Source organism: Cervus elaphus, chromosome 14 (assembly GCF_910594005.1).
Source record: "Cervus elaphus chromosome 14, mCerEla1.1, whole genome shotgun sequence".
Taxonomy (NCBI): Eukaryota; Metazoa; Chordata; class Mammalia; order Artiodactyla; family Cervidae; genus Cervus; species Cervus elaphus.
Window position 1 is genome coordinate 57,102,825 of NC_057828.1, and position 15,852 is coordinate 57,118,676.

At 35.2% G+C, this 15,852-nt stretch overlaps 1 protein-coding gene across 4 annotated transcripts in view; it reads right to left on the reverse strand.

The window, feature by feature from the left end:
• RC3H1 (ring finger and CCCH-type domains 1) overlaps positions 1-15,852 on the reverse strand; it is a 73,853-nt gene that overhangs the window by 7,856 nt on the left and 50,145 nt on the right. For all 4 annotated transcript variants that reach the window (XM_043923054.1, XM_043923053.1, XM_043923055.1 and 1 more), the window contains exons 10-19: positions 14,070-14,351; positions 13,510-13,724; positions 11,585-11,955; positions 10,922-11,089; positions 6,739-6,891; positions 4,478-4,691; positions 3,923-4,013; positions 3,664-3,796; positions 1,933-2,079; positions 950-1,065 (exon numbers count right to left, since the gene is read on the reverse strand). In XM_043923054.1, the coding sequence (XP_043778989.1) occupies positions 950-1,065; positions 1,933-2,079; positions 3,664-3,796; positions 3,923-4,013; positions 4,478-4,691; positions 6,739-6,891; positions 10,922-11,089; positions 11,585-11,955; positions 13,510-13,724; positions 14,070-14,351 (1,890 nt within the window). The remainder of the gene's footprint in view (positions 1-949; positions 1,066-1,932; positions 2,080-3,663; positions 3,797-3,922; positions 4,014-4,477; positions 4,692-6,738; positions 6,892-10,921; positions 11,090-11,584; positions 11,956-13,509; positions 13,725-14,069; positions 14,352-15,852) is intronic.

A 15,852-nucleotide genomic window follows, 5' to 3' on the forward strand; every position in this document is an offset into this window, starting at 1 on the left:
CTGCTTTCACATTACAACGGCAGAACTGAGAGTTCTGACATGGATAGTAAGACTAATAATCTTAAATATTCACTATCTGGCCTTTAGGAAAAATGCTGACCCCTGCTTTAGCAGGTTTACTAGGACAAGATAACACATGGATTTAAACAGACAAAAATCTAAGAGGGGAAGCAACAGAGCATTAGAAATTGTTGTATATCATCAGGAAGGCAACTCAGGACTATGCATTAAAAGCCTCAAAGTGCCCTAGCTGCAAAATATCCTAAGGTGCAAGATGTACAAAGAATTAACTACAATATATTTTTTGCAGGGTTGTTCATAATAATTGATATGTATTCTTCCGTACCTGTAGAAGAGTAAAGGGTGATAAGGATAGACCAAATTAAAATCCAGGGGGGATAGAACAGGGGATACATGGGTGAAAGAGGCTAAATGCCTGCACACTTAAGGGTATATATACATCAAAATGTTAACAATGGTTTTAAATAAATTATAAACCATGGAGAAGAAGGAGACGGAAGCAGAAAATTTCATTTCCTGGATATTAACAGATAATTCAACCTTGACTCTGTTCTAAAATAAGTTTTATTAACTCCTTTTTGTTGTTTAGGTGCTAGGTCGTGTCCAACTCTTTGTGACCACATGGACTGTAGCGTTCCAGGTTCCTTCTATCCATAGAATTTCCAGGCAAGAATACTGGAGTGTTGTGTCATTTCCTTCTCCAGGGGATCTTCCAACCCAGGGAATCTAACCTGTGTCTCCTGCACTGGCAGGCAGGTTCTTTACCACTGAGCCACCAAGGAAGCCCCTTTATTAACTCCCAAATTTATGCAAAAATATTCTTTTCTCAATGTATACAAAATAATGATATTGTAAAAATCAAATTATATTTATGTGAGTGCTTCTATCATGATTGTATGAGACTATATGGAAGTGTCCCTTTCTTTACCTGAATGTCAACGTAAGGTCCTCAGCTGGAACCTTATTTTGTGGTTCTGGTTGTCCATTTTCTGCTTGCTTACTTGTATTCAATTTGCTTTTCATGTCCAGAGAACACTGGTTCTCCTTTGAAAGAAAAGGAAATAAAAAATTTGCTGAAATGAGTGTTCATGTACCGTAACATAAATCCTAAGCATATCTGTGGATTCAACTCCACAGGAAAGAATATGCTGATAGTATTTCATTCATGACAAAAAACAGGTCATCAATAACTTAAGGGCTGTGAAACCTAGAAACGTTACTTGGTAATATAACTTTGTATAACATGTGAAGTGAAAGTCACTCAGTCCTGTCTGACTCTTTAGGATCCCACGGCCTACACAGTCCATGGAATTCTCCAGGCCAGAATACTGGAGTGAGGAGCCTTTCCCTTCTCCAGGGGATCTTCCCAACTCCGGGATTGAACCCAGCTCTCCTGCATTGCAGATGGATTCTTTACCAACTGAGCCACAAGGGAAGCCCAGGAATACTGGAGTGGGAGCCTATCCCTTCTCCAGCGGATCTTCCTGACCCAGGAATCTAACCAGAGTCTCCTGCATTGCAGGCAGATTCTTTACCAACTGACCTTCAAGGAAGCCCTTGGATAACAGCACTGCAAAAAATGCCATCCCCTCTGCTTCCTTAATCAACATGTTTAACAGAAATTTAGTAACTTTCAGATAATCACGCTGTTTTCCTTGAAATTTTATTATAAATACAGAAAACTAAGACAAAAAACACACTCAAACCAAAAGATAAATGAGGAGAAAAGTGATAAAATAAGAAGGCAGTCCATCTTCACGACACTCTAAGTATTAATCACTCATTTTAGCCTTGGGGTGATGATTCTATATCTCTAGATGATTCGAGAACTCTAGAGCCACAAGTTCAGTGACAAAACTACACACAGGGTTTCCTTTCACCTTCCCTCTCTCCTTCCACAGTAACACTTACCATACTCAGCTCCCGGGTTCTCTTCCCAATTTCCCTTTCCACCTGGTGCAGTTCCAAGCTCAGCTGCTCACTTGAGACCATTCCAGGCCATTTTGGAGGGGGTGGTGGCGGGGGCTGCGACTGGCCTGCCAGGGTGCTCGCCTCCCTCTGCAACAGCAGTCTGTTACTAACAGCCTAGTGCATAAAGCCCAGCACATACACAGCTCGACACACTTCACACCACGCACAGAACGACCAGGCCCGACTTCAGACCACAGCCTTAAGCAACTTACTACTCATACATATTTGCAATAAAAATGATGCAACTCTAAGGCACCGTGTCTTTGAATATCATCTGAACAAAAAAGGAAAAAGATGAGCGATTTAAATTTGGTGAACAGTAATTTAATCTTTGGTTTAAGCTGCTCTTCTTTTCTTATTTAAGAGAGAAGTCAACTATAAACGTGGGGGAAAAAAACTATAAACATGCTTTTTTTTTTCCCTTTTTGAACTGAATTTTCTCTGAAATAAATCCTATAATTTCTTTCAATGAAACTTCAATAATGACAAGGACTTTTAACCACAGTGAGTTAAATAATGCTGAAATTTTTTGGAACAGAAAATCAGTCTAGGAAATTTCAACTAAGATAAAAAGCCATGAAATAGCAAGGAAAAGAATTATATTTCATGAGGTTGGTTAAAGGTCCAAATCTTTAATAACTAATTACCTGAAGATGAACATAATAAACATAGCATTCTTTTTTCTTAAAACAGGAATTAGCAAGAAGTTTTGGATCAACGTAAATAAAGCAATGGAAAAAGGAGACAAACATGAATACTATACAGGTTTATATTTCTAAAAGTAAACTTTATCACTTACAGAAGAGTATAAGCCAGACACATGCTCAAAAACAAGCAAACACACAAAACATCCTACCTATTGGTCTTGCTAATAAGAAAGTCTAAGACAGAATCAGTTAGAAATTGATTTCCAAAGCAATGCCTTACATATTATTAAAGATCTTGGTAGAAAGATAAAAGACTAATGTTCTAAGAGTATCTTTTTCTTCAGAAGAGAGCAATGCATTTATCACTAGAATGTCTTTAGCTTTTCATATTCAAGTTAATGTTCCAATCCAAAGGATAATATAAACAAAACCTAGTCTTCTTGATGGGGCACTTAAGGGACTTCAAGAATTTTTTGTCTTCTGACATTCTGTTTCTCTTAAGTACTAGATAGTATGGTGGAAAGAACACTGAACTTGGAGTATGAAGACTTGGGTTCATGTTCAATCTCTGTGAAATTCATATCCTTCAACCAAAAAGGGAGGAAAATACCACCTGCCCAATCTACATGTCAGGAACCCGTATGGGTCAAATAAGACAGGTAATAATAATTTGCAAAGTGAAAGAACTAATATAAGCTCCTTTTATGTATTTTATTTTATTTAATATTTTAGATAATCTAGTAAATTTAGATTATCTAAAATATTATACAGTATAAAAATATAAAAGCTTATATATAATAGTAACATATAAAACATATAAAATATGTTTCCTATTCTCAGATAATAGAAATTCTAAATTTCCTAAAGTCTGAGAACTTCAAAGTATTAAAATTCTTTGAAAAATGGACACTTATACTCTTAAGAAAAAGACTTTTAAGTTTGAGGTTCATTGAACCTCAAAAGTTCCTCCTTTTAAAATCTCTTTGAGAATGCTTTAAAACCTGGAATATCTCTAAGCCTGTACCTCTAGTCCACGTAGCTGGGTCTGTTGGCTAATTTGATGGTTTAGCTGCTGTAATTCCAGTCGTAGCTGTTCCCGCTCAGCAGACGGAAGGGGTTTCCCATGACTAGCCACTTCTGACATAGATATTCTCTCCCTTTTGTGGGAAGGAAAATGTGGAATAAATTTAAAATTTTACTTAAAAAAAATACTATTGACCAGAAAAACAAAGCAAGCTGAGTAATTTTTAAGGTTTGTAAAAGTAATAAGGATGACGTAATACCTCTCACTGAAGTGTCCCTGAGAAGGTATGTTTTGATGAGGTGAATATGCAGAACCTCCCCAGCCACCATGGGTTCCATATGGACCATAATCTGTAAGAGAGTAATTTACAGTGAAATGATGCAATTCGTAGATTTGATTCTTCTTTTCAGGTAGTCACAATCTAAAAGTCAAAGTTATACTCTGTACAGTTATCTTCAAAGATGGCTACCAAAATAGTAATAGGGTATTGATGTTTGTTTTTTCCCCACTAAAATATCAGTCTTTGTAATTTTTCCTTTGGTATGAATTTTTAAAAAATAAGATGTGTTATTTTAACAAAAACAATGAAACTATTAAAAACCACATAGGTTATCCTCATATACAGACATTTTAGTTTGTACCCCTACAATTCCTCAGGTTATAATTACTTTTCTACAGTGCTAATTCCACAGAAAACTTTGAAGACTACTGCCCCTGAAGATTACAAAGAGCACTGATGGTAAATAGGGAGAAAGTAGTGTTGGAAGTTGTGAATATGAACACTCTAAAATCTGATTACCTTTGAGATTCTTACCTGAAATGTTAATAGATTTTGTGGGAGCTCCCTGAGGTGCCATAGCCTGCATTGGGCCAGCACCCTGATATATTGTTTTGGAAGTTCGAGAAATGGCACCAAACCGAGATACTGTTGGTCGGTCTCCAAATGGGATGAGATCATCATCACTGGTTTCTGCTGCTCTTCTCTGAAGGTCCAATCGCTGGTCTCTAATTCCTTTACTCTCCACATTCTGAGAAAAAATGAAATGAGAAATCCACCCCTCACTTAGATCTCTTACATAATTTCCTCTAGCTCTGTAATAAGGTCAAAATAGAGTATAATGTTTTTACTGGTAAAGACTAAAATCATTGGTTGCTTTTAGTTGTCATATAAAACACTACCTTTTGAATCTCTGATCACTCCTTATAATGGTATTTTTTTCTACATCATCAGAAATATCTTTTACATCATTATCCAGTATACATACATATATATACATACACACACATATATTACATATACATATATATGTACACATTCAAATACATATATATAAACATTCTTTAAAAATATGTGCCAACATAGGCTTTTAAAAGGGATTTCAGTCAGAAAGATAAATGGAAACTGAATTGTCAGACCCTTGCTACTTAAAGTGAGGTGAAAGTCGCTCAGTCGTGTCTGACTCTTTGCGACCCCCATGGACTTCATAGTCCATGGAATTCTCCAGGCCAGAATACTGGAGTAGGTAGCCATTCCCTTTTCCAGGGGATCTTCCCAACCCAGGGATCGAACTCAGGTCTCCCACATTGCAGGCAGATTCTTTACCAGCTGAGCCACCAGAGAAGCCCAAAGTCCAGCCCAAAGTCCAGCAGCAACAGCATCACTATAGAACTCATTAGAAATGCAGAACTTCAGGTCTCATTCCACTTTTACTGAATTAGAACTTGAACTTTAACAGATCCTTAGGTTAAATTCTAAGGATCAGAATTCATATCCAGACTCATGTTTGAGAAACACTGGGGGAGACTTTTTTCCATTTGGGAAATGTTCAATAACATGTAGGTTAGATTGGACAACATTTTTATTCTTTTTTTTTTTTTTTTCATTTTTATTCTTTAATAATTTAAAGAAATGAGTTTTATTTTGCTAATGTTTATGCTATTTTAATTACTCTTTCTGAAACAAGGGTTTCTATCTACTCTGCCTCCTTATCTCATTCCTGTTCTTAGAGAGGCTGTTTTTTATGGCCTAAAAACAATGTTGCCCTAAACCCACTACAGAAAAGCAAAAGGTTCCTTTCTGCGTTCTTCTCCTCTATATCCTTTGCCTTTCTTCTTTTTCTATTGCCTGGCATCTAATCATATTCATGCTATAGATGCCACTTCATTCATTTACAGCTATACTGGCATCTAAGTCTTCCTTTTCTATTACCAAGAACTGGTCTTCTCTCAACCTGCTGGACAAGTCTTTCTCTTTGAAAATCTGTATCTAACAACCCAGGGAACCTTTCTTAGAATTAATAAGGGCAAATGGCTTAAGAATAATGGTTAAAAAAAAAAAAAAAGAGTCAAGGTATACCTTTAACTCATCAACACTACTCCTATGCATAAATTTCATGCATGTAAACAAGGAAACATAGGCAAGAATGTTTACTGTAGCACTGAAGATAATAATAAAAGATCACAAACAGCCTAAAAATAACAACACGAAAATGAATAAACAATTATATTTACTTATTGTATGATATCAGTTATCATAAATGGTATCTGATAAAAGAAGTGAAAATGAATGAATTTGAACTTAGATATAAATTTGGATACATCTCAAAAACAATGCTGAAAGAAAACATAGGCTGAAATTTACAATTGTATAAGGTCTATAAATATTCAAAATAAAATTGTTTATAAGTCAAATAAAAGTATCCATGAAATGATAAACTCTCAATTCAGGATAGGATTTACCTTAACTCCAGGGAAGGAGAGGAGCAGAAAATGACAGGGAGGTATAGAAAGTCAAAGGTAAAGTTTTATTTCTTTAAAGGATAAAGAAGCAATTAAGATAAAATAGTCATATATTTTAAGCTTGAGTATTAGATACACTGGTGTTACACTACTTTTTGTTAAAAAGTAAAATGATTTTAGTGTAATACATTTCAGTATACCATAGTTTATTTGAAGCTAAGTAATTATAATTGTGACACAAAAACTAGTGTTGTTCACTAGATTCAACTTTGTTTAAACTTAAGAGTTTTAAGAATTACACACAGTATAGAATTATGGCTTAGCTGTTACACATACCATCATTTCCACACTCCCTGCTGCCACAACATCTTTAGGTTTCGCATCTTTGGTTCCAATGTAGGAGCCAATAGTGTCACATGACCAGGGTGAGTACTGGCTATAATCATTTCCTTTGTATTTCCCAGCTACCTTCAAGTCTTCATCCAAAAACTAGAGACAGAAAAAAGAAAAAGGGAACAAAATAGGAAATAGCTCTATGAGTAACAACACAGAGAAAGCAGGAATTTCTTTAGAACATCATGCTAAAGCAACAAAATAATGGTTATTTGATTTGTGTCACAATAGAAGATTTTTGTTGACTATGAAAAATATAAAACAAAGAAAAACTGATGTTGAGCCATTATACTTTGTTAACACAAGGTCAAAAAGAAGTATCTCAAAATCTTTCAAAGAATCAAATTAGGATTTTTGAAGCAATTTGCTCATCCTCTTTCTCAACAGATCAAGTTAACATTTAAGCAAATAAGTACTAAACCCTGGTTTTACTAGACACTCTTTAATGTTTCTTTCAATAATATTTCAGGTAAATAAGAGCACTAAACACTCTTTAAAATGTAATCTTAAATGTTCTATATAAGTACACGATGATGTAATGACTTTTCCCTGAAATCTCTTTAAGAGCAACAACTTGTATCTTGAATAAAATCTGGCCCTTAAGTTGATTCAATGAAGTGAAGATTCCAAATTTTCTTTTCTTAAGATGAGCTCTGAAGTTATGTAATAACCAAATAGGTATTCTAAGTCTGATGTATTTTTACTTACATTCACATTTGTGTAACCTTTTACAGGCTTCTAAGTGCTTTTAGATATACACTATCTTATATGTTCTTCAAGTCCAGGTGAGACAACATGGGTGATCTGACCAAGGTTATGCCAGTATAAGGAGTGCTAGGACACTACTAAATTGCCCTCACTTTATCACAGATGTATACACTGGCATACTAACACTCCAGGGGGGTGCTGGCACATATAAATGGCTCTATGCTTCCCCTATACTGGAAAAAAATAAAATAAAAAATTTTGTTTTCTGAGTCATCATTCTGGTCTTCTGCACTGGCAGAAGGATCTGCTGTTCACAAATACCACTCATTTTCAAGCACAACTCCTGTTTCCATTGTGTATAACCTCCTTCCGTTTTTTTTGTCCTACTTCTATTTTAAAAATTCCATCTCTTTTTTACATGTCTCCTCCACACACAAAGTTTGTATAAAACAACTAGTTTTTTTAAAAGACATGACCTACTAACAAGAGTGTTTTCTGCCTCCAACAGCAAGACATGCAGGATAATTGGTTAAGTAAAAACAAAAACCAAAAATATGCAAAACACAAAACCTGAAGATGTAATTACTAAATAATCCTATTAAAAATTATAATGATATGTTAGTTCATGTACAGAAAAGCTGAAATACATATTAAAAAGTTGAAATATATAATAAACTGACAATGATACAGAAAATGAGATTTTGGAGAAATTTCTTTGTATCAGTTTAGTATAACTATATGCGGGTTGTAACAATCAGAACTGAAGTTTAATTATATAGCTTTGTTATGTTAGTAATGAGACAAATTCTAAAGTTCCTTAACAGTCACACATTATTATTTTTTAGAAATAAAAAAATAATACAAATATTTACTATTTACTGAATGCCCGCTATGTGCCAGATGCCTTATGTCACATCTAATTCTCACCACACCACTGTTAGGTAGGTTTTGTTATGCTTGATTTACAAATAGAGAAACCTGAGCCTCAAGGAAGCTAAGTAACTTACAAAAGATCTGAGCCACAAAGCTGAACCTAACAGATAAGTGTATTTCATTCTAAAACTGGCTCATTTTTCATAGTGTCATATTGCTTTCCATATTTCTCAGAAAATGGTATGGCATAACAAAGCTCAGGAATGTCTCTAATAATCAGCTTTTGAAAAAATATGTCATGTTTATCCAAGTAAAATTATATTAAGAGAAGATGTTACAGCTTTACTAATTAACCTACACTATTGTGGAAAATTCATCCAAAGTGTTTAGATAGGAAAGCTAGATACTGTGAACTCTCTTTAGTAATTTTACTTTCATACACCCCAAAGTTTACTGTTTATTATATATAGCAATATGGTATGCTTTACTTTTCAACTTTCATTGCTTAGAAATACTGTTTAGAATTATAATTCTACACATAAAGCATGTAAGACATTTTCTTTACATAATATCAACTGCACCCATACGAAAAAAATCTATTTGACTTAAAATGGCTATACACACTGAGCTGAGGCAGTATGTATAACAACAAGCCAAAATAAATACATAAGATCAATAAAGCAAAAAGATAGCTTTCTAAAAAGATAAAATTGATGATAAATCCCTAGCAAGACTAACCAAGGGAAAAAATTATTACTAACATGAGAAGTGGAATAAACCCTGTAGACATTAGAAAGATAGTAAGATAATACTCACTGATAATAACTCTTAGCACTGTCTTGTTGAAATACTGATAACCTTGAAATTATTGTCTACTACTCTCTAGTTTATAAAACAGTTTATTCTAGCAACTCTATTTCAGTGTTTTTCTGCCTTTCACTACCTATATTAGCCTGTCTCTTGTATTTGAATCAACCTTATCACCCTATTGTTTCCCTTGATATTGCGTTTAACAAAACTTTGACATGTCTCAGTTATAAAAATAGTCTAAAACTAGTAGCAATACAGGGAAATTTTATTAATCTGATAAAGATTATCTACAAAAAAGCTGACAGCAAACATCCTAATGGTAAACTGTTGGAAGTTTCATTTGCTCAAAGACCAGAAATAAGAAAACCTATCATCATCTCTCTTTTTAATATTACACTGGAGGATCTAGCTTACACAACTAATAAGAAAAAGAAAATACTTAAGAATTGAAAAGGAGAAAGCAAAATGGTCACCATTCATAGAGAACACAAAAATCCAAAAGAATCCACTAACAAATACTAGAATTAATTAGGGAAATCTACCAAAGCTCCTGAACACAAGGATCATGATTCTTAAAAATCTACTTAATTTCTCTGTAATAAGAAAAAAGAGAATATGAAATTTCAAAAAGCATTCCATTTAAAAATCTTCAAAAACATTACTTTTCTAGGAATAAGTTTAATGAAAGATGTGAAAGACACTGAAAACCACACGAGGTAGGACATTATTGAGAGAAATTAAATATATTCAAGGAAATGGAGAGTATACCATGTTCTTGGAGACTCACTATAGGAAAGATGTTACTTCTGCCCAAATGGATCTAAAGCAACACTGTACAGTGAAAAATATCACTGATCCACATATGTAACCTAAAAATTTTTAATAGGCACGTTAAAAAATAAAAACATAAAATTAAACAATACATTTAACTTAATAATCCAAAGTGAAAAGGGGGCTTTCCTGGTAGCTCAGACAGTAAAGAATCTGCCTGCAACACAGGAGATCCAGGCTCAGTCCCTGGAAGGGGAAGATCCCCTGGAGAAGAGGTTAAATTGTTAAATAATTTTAACAATACATTTTATTTAACTTAATAATCCAAAGTAGTATAATTTTAACATGTATTAATATATACTAATCATAATTATTATATACACTATATAAATTAATATAAATATATTACTGAAATATTTTTGAGGGGGTACTAAATCTTCAAATCCAATATATGTTTTATGCTTATAGCACAGGGGAACTCAGATTAGGCATATTTTAAGTATCATTATCCATATGTGGCTAGTGGTTAGCATACTGGGTTGTACAGATCCAGAGATTCGAGGTAATCCTAATAAAAACTGCAGCAGATATTTCTGTGGACATCCACATGCTGATTCTAAAGTATGTTTGGATTTCCAAGGACAAAGAACAGCGAAGACAAACCTGAAGACCAAAACTGGAAAACATACATCACCACATGAATAGACAGTGTGGTGCTGGTAGAAGGACAAAGAAACAGATCAACGAAACTGAAACATATACAGTCACCTGGCTATGACTATGACCAGATTATGATACTATATACAAAAATCAATTCTAGATGGATTACAGATCTAAATGTGAAATAATAAACCTTTTAGAAGAAAACAGAAAAATATCTTCATGATCTTGGGAAGGGTGAAGATTACTTAAACCACTGATAAAGGAAAAATTGATAAACGAGACTAAAAAGCCACAGGCTTACTTCCTCTTGATGGAAGGCAGGAGGCAATGTTGGTGAAGGTGCAAAAGGAGGTGGAGAGATAACCTTCCTTTCTTCTAGCTGTGCCATTATTTCCTTTCGTCTTCGATGTAGCTCATCTAGACTAGGATGGGGCTGGGGAGGAGGCGGAAGCCGACTGTATGGAGGCTCCTGAAAAGGAAAAGATGAGTACAAATTGAAAAAGAATTTCAGGACACATTGATTCACTTAACACATATTTTAAATAACTAGCCTATATACTCATCTTAACATCTGGAAATAGCAAGACTTAATAAAACAAAAGAAAACCCCTAAAAGTTCTCAGGATTTCCCAAAGACCTAAATATAAGTTTCTTTTTCTTGGTCAGACACCATACTTTCTAAATGAATCTAGAAATGTTAATAAAATCATCTAACATTTTCAGAAACTAAGATGGGTTAGTGGGAGTGGGGCAGTAATTTATTTCCCTTTCAACAGTAAAAAAAAAATAAATAAAACCCCTAAACCTATGAAGATTATGAAAAGGTGACAAAAGACGCTTTCCTTTAAAAGAATTAACTGATCAAAGGGTTATTACCATAGTAAAAGGTTAAACAAAAAATCACTGTAAGTGATAGTCAAATTAAATCTACATTAATAATAATAATAAAAAGAACTCAGCATACTCTGTTGTACGAAGGTCTGATCTGAGTTGGGTGTGGAGCCACTGGATAGTAACCCTCCATTTGTTGGTATCTCTCTCTGGGTTCTGGTACATAGGGCGGCACTGCTGCAGGTGGAATCTCAATGGGTATGGGACTTTCTCGGAACATCTCCTCTCTTGCGTAAGACTGAGCAGGGTATACTCGACGGCCATCATAGTGTGGTGGGTACATGGGTGGGTACTGTTGTGGCTGTGTGCCATACTGTGAGTTCACTACACGATCTTGCAGGTATGGAGGGTAATGATCCAAGTAGGGAGCACCAGGCTCAGGGGCAGATGGTGGAGGTCGGACAAACCGGGACACACACTGCGGTGGTGGAGGGTAGTACACACCTGTACATATGGAAGAGTAGCCAGAAGCAACAGTCAGCCAACCTATTCTTCTATGGAAGACTTTTCCTTTTAAAATATCTCAACAGTAAAGAATCAAAAATCCACTCATTTCTTTAGATGTTTCCCCCTCTGCTTAGGTATGCAGTCAGGCTAGATTCATGAAAAATATCAAGCAAAAATTCTCCTTCCAAATTATTGAAAACACCAATCTACTCACAGTCTACAAGAGTAAACTGGCTCTTTCAATTCTCTGATCATCTTTCTGGTGTGCCTAATATACTGCAAACACTGGAAAGCAAAAAAACTGTATTTTCCTGAAGCTTAGGTTCTATAAATCTTTCATTTGCGTAAGTTTAGAATGTGAGACTGAGTTAACTGGAAAGAGATATGGCCCTCAAAAGATCCCTTCTGCTGTACAGATAGAGTGGCTAACTACATAACTCCAGAGTTCTTTTTTGGCCATGCTGAAAGGCACATAGGTTCTTAGTTCCCCAACCAGGGACTGAGCCTGTGCCTTCTAGAGTGGAAACATGGAATCTTAACCACTGGACTGCCAGGGAAGTCTCCTAGAGTTCCTGACCCAACAGCTGTGGCAGTAGCTTCCCAATTTCAAGACATTTGCCTCAACTGATGAACTCCTCTGTTGGCAATTAGGACAGAAGTTTCCTATATATATTTTATTATTTTTTTTAACATGAATTACATTATGTGAAAACTCATTCTCCATACCTAGTATTACCATTAAAACTGGCTATGTCTATTTTCTCAAATACCTGCTTCCTATTTTCTCACCACATTAGTCCAGACCTCAAGTCACACCTGATTAACAATAGTCTTACTCCTCCTTGACTCTAGATTCATCTTTACAATCCATTTGTAAATTTTCCTTTCTATTCCCCAAACCTCTATTTAGGGCATTCTTCCAGAGTCTTTTGAGACCTCAAGTTCTCAATGATCTTCCTTGAGTCTTGCAGTTAATTTCTACCACACTAATATTAACCACCACAACTGAACACCTCATTTCAAACATGTATATAGATATACTCTAACACATATAGTTTTCTATTCTTTACTAATATTGATTCTATACTATAAACTCTCTAGAAGTACGTATTTGCATTTTCTCATGTATATTATAGGACCTAGAAAAAAACATTAGGTGACAACTGAAAGGAAAAAATGTACCATGTGTGTTTAATTTATATTCACCATAATATTACATTCTTTTCTCATGCTTGAAGATAACTTTTGTCAGGAAAATATATATTGTCTCAGCAAATTTCCACTGTCTACTTGAATGACTTATTTCCACAAATATGTAAACACTTTTAATATACAACTGCTTCTAGCAGTTGGGGTAAACTGGTTTTCCTAGCTTTGCTACTTCATTTATTTCATATTATTTAGCTGATCATATAACTTCAGTTTTTTCCCAAGTATTAAAAAAAAGCATTTATTTATTTTGAGGAGGTTACTGAAAATATGGTCACTCTTACTTGAAATCATTCTTGTAACTCCTAAGAAAAGTGAGTGACATAAATGAAAGATCATTACCCTGCTGATAAGGTGCTGGCTCAAACGGCGGAGCGGCTCCTCGAGGATCCTGGTAATAAACATCAGCCTGCTGTGCTGGATAGAGCTGAGAACCTCGCGGCACCATCTGAAGAGGTTTAGTGACAGGCATAGGGGGCAGCTCTGTTGGTCCTCTTGGAGGTACAGGATGTGGATTAACAGGCAAGGCAGAAATACTCTTAGGGACCGATTCTAGCCTATGGGAGCAAGAGTCTGCATGTCAAGTTTAAGGTCTTGAGAACATTTCTAAATGCATACAAACTGTTGTTACATGTAAAAAAAAAAAAAAAAAATTGCCAAAATTTGGGAAACAGGCTTCTTCCAATAACCATTTTTTCCCACAAATTTTGCAAACTTTGATCTTATGTCACCTATACTATTTCTCAAAAAATCACTGGAACATGAAATAGAAATAAAAAACAACAGACTAGAGCCCTGCAGTTAAGGGTTTCCCCCTCCCCCAAACAAAACACTGATTATTCTTTCTTCCTTCTACTTTATATCAATAAAGAAACTTTAAAAATAAAAGTAAAAAAACGTACAGGTCAGGAGGGGACCCAGGGGCACTACTGCTCAGGTGATCGATCTTTCCTGGTTTCAGACTGGAATCGTAGCTGGGGTCTGTCCCTCGTGGAATCAGTTGCGTTACTGTATTCCCTGCTGATACAATCCCATTCGGCAGAGCAGGGGTTTTTCTGCTAGGCAGATCCACTGCCCCTTCTTCGGGAAGGATAGCTGTTGAAGGCAGGCCCACCTCATTAAGTTGACCCAAAGAGGCACTCAGGGGTCTCCTGGGAACCAGGCGTTTGTTCATTTTACGAAATCTATAGAAAAAGCAAAGGTGCACAACAAAAATCAAAATTGTGGAAGCAAAAATCAAAAATAAAATGTGTTTAAGAAACAGATACAAAAGGAAAAGATTCTGAGCATATCGCTTTCTAGAAATTCTCTTAAAACACTGGCTCTAGCTATCATCTTGGAAACTTGTATATATATATACAAACTCCAAAGTTTGTGCGTGTGTGTCTATATGTGCCTGTGTATATATATATAGACACACATACACAAACTTTGGAGTAGGGGTTGGGGGGGGACCACCCATCAACAGTAATTACTGTTAACAGTTTGATATATAATACAGATTTTTCCACTCTATGCACTAGTTTAATATTCTTACGTTTGTAAGATTATTATTTACAGAAATAGGGTTATATATGGCAGAGTCAGACACGACTGAGTGACTGAACTGAACTGAACTGATGGCTGCTTAGTAAATTTTTTCCTCTACTTCAAAATCTTAACTATTCCTTTATGTCAGTATACTTTAGGTTATCCCTAATTTTTGCTATTAAAACAATGTAGTAACAGAAAATTATATACTTCACACCTGTGTAAATAACCAAATGCAGAATTACTAAGTCTAATGTATGCACATTAGAAATTGTTATAATGTCCAAAGCTATTATAACTCCTACTGATTAAAAGGAAAAAAAAAAAAAGGCTTTTTTTCAATATCTTATTAAACAATGGCTAGTCTTAGTCTCTGACAGTTAAAAAAAAATCAGGTTTTATTTTAATTCACATTTCTTCAACAATTAGTGAAACTGAACATAGTTTCATATGTTTGCTGGCCATTCATGTTTCCTCGGTGAATTGTTTACATGCCTGATCCATGTATCTACGGGTTCTTCTCTTTCTTATAGATTTGTAGGAGATCATTCTGTGTTACGGGTATCAAGTCATTTCACCATCATTTTTCTTCTTTTTACATTTGTGCTGTTTGAGCCATTAACTTAATTTTTAATTTTCATTTCATATTTATTAATCTTTATGTATGCCAGGTGTCATTCTTCAAAAATCCTTTCCTGGGCTTCCCTGGCAGCTTAGTGGTAAAGAACCACCTGCCAATGCAGGAGACACAGGTTTGATCCCTAGTCCAGGAAGATCCCACATGACACGGGGAAACAAAACCTGGGTGCCACAGCTACCAAGCCTGTGCTCTAGAGCCTCGGAGCTGCAACTACTGAGCCCATATCTCGCAACCACTGAAGCCTGAGTGCTCTGGAGCCCATGCTCCACAGACAAGAGAAGCCACAGCAATGAGAAGCCTGTGCACTGCAACTAGAGAGTAGTCTCCACTCGCCACAACTAGAGAAAAGCCCATGCAGCAATGAAGACCCAGTGCAATTAAAAGTAAATAAATAAAATTATATTAAAAAAAAATCCTTTCCTACATAAGATGATGTAACAACAACAACAATCTCTAAGTACTCTACAGTATTCTCCTAAATATTTAAATCTCTGATAAATTTATAATTCATTTTG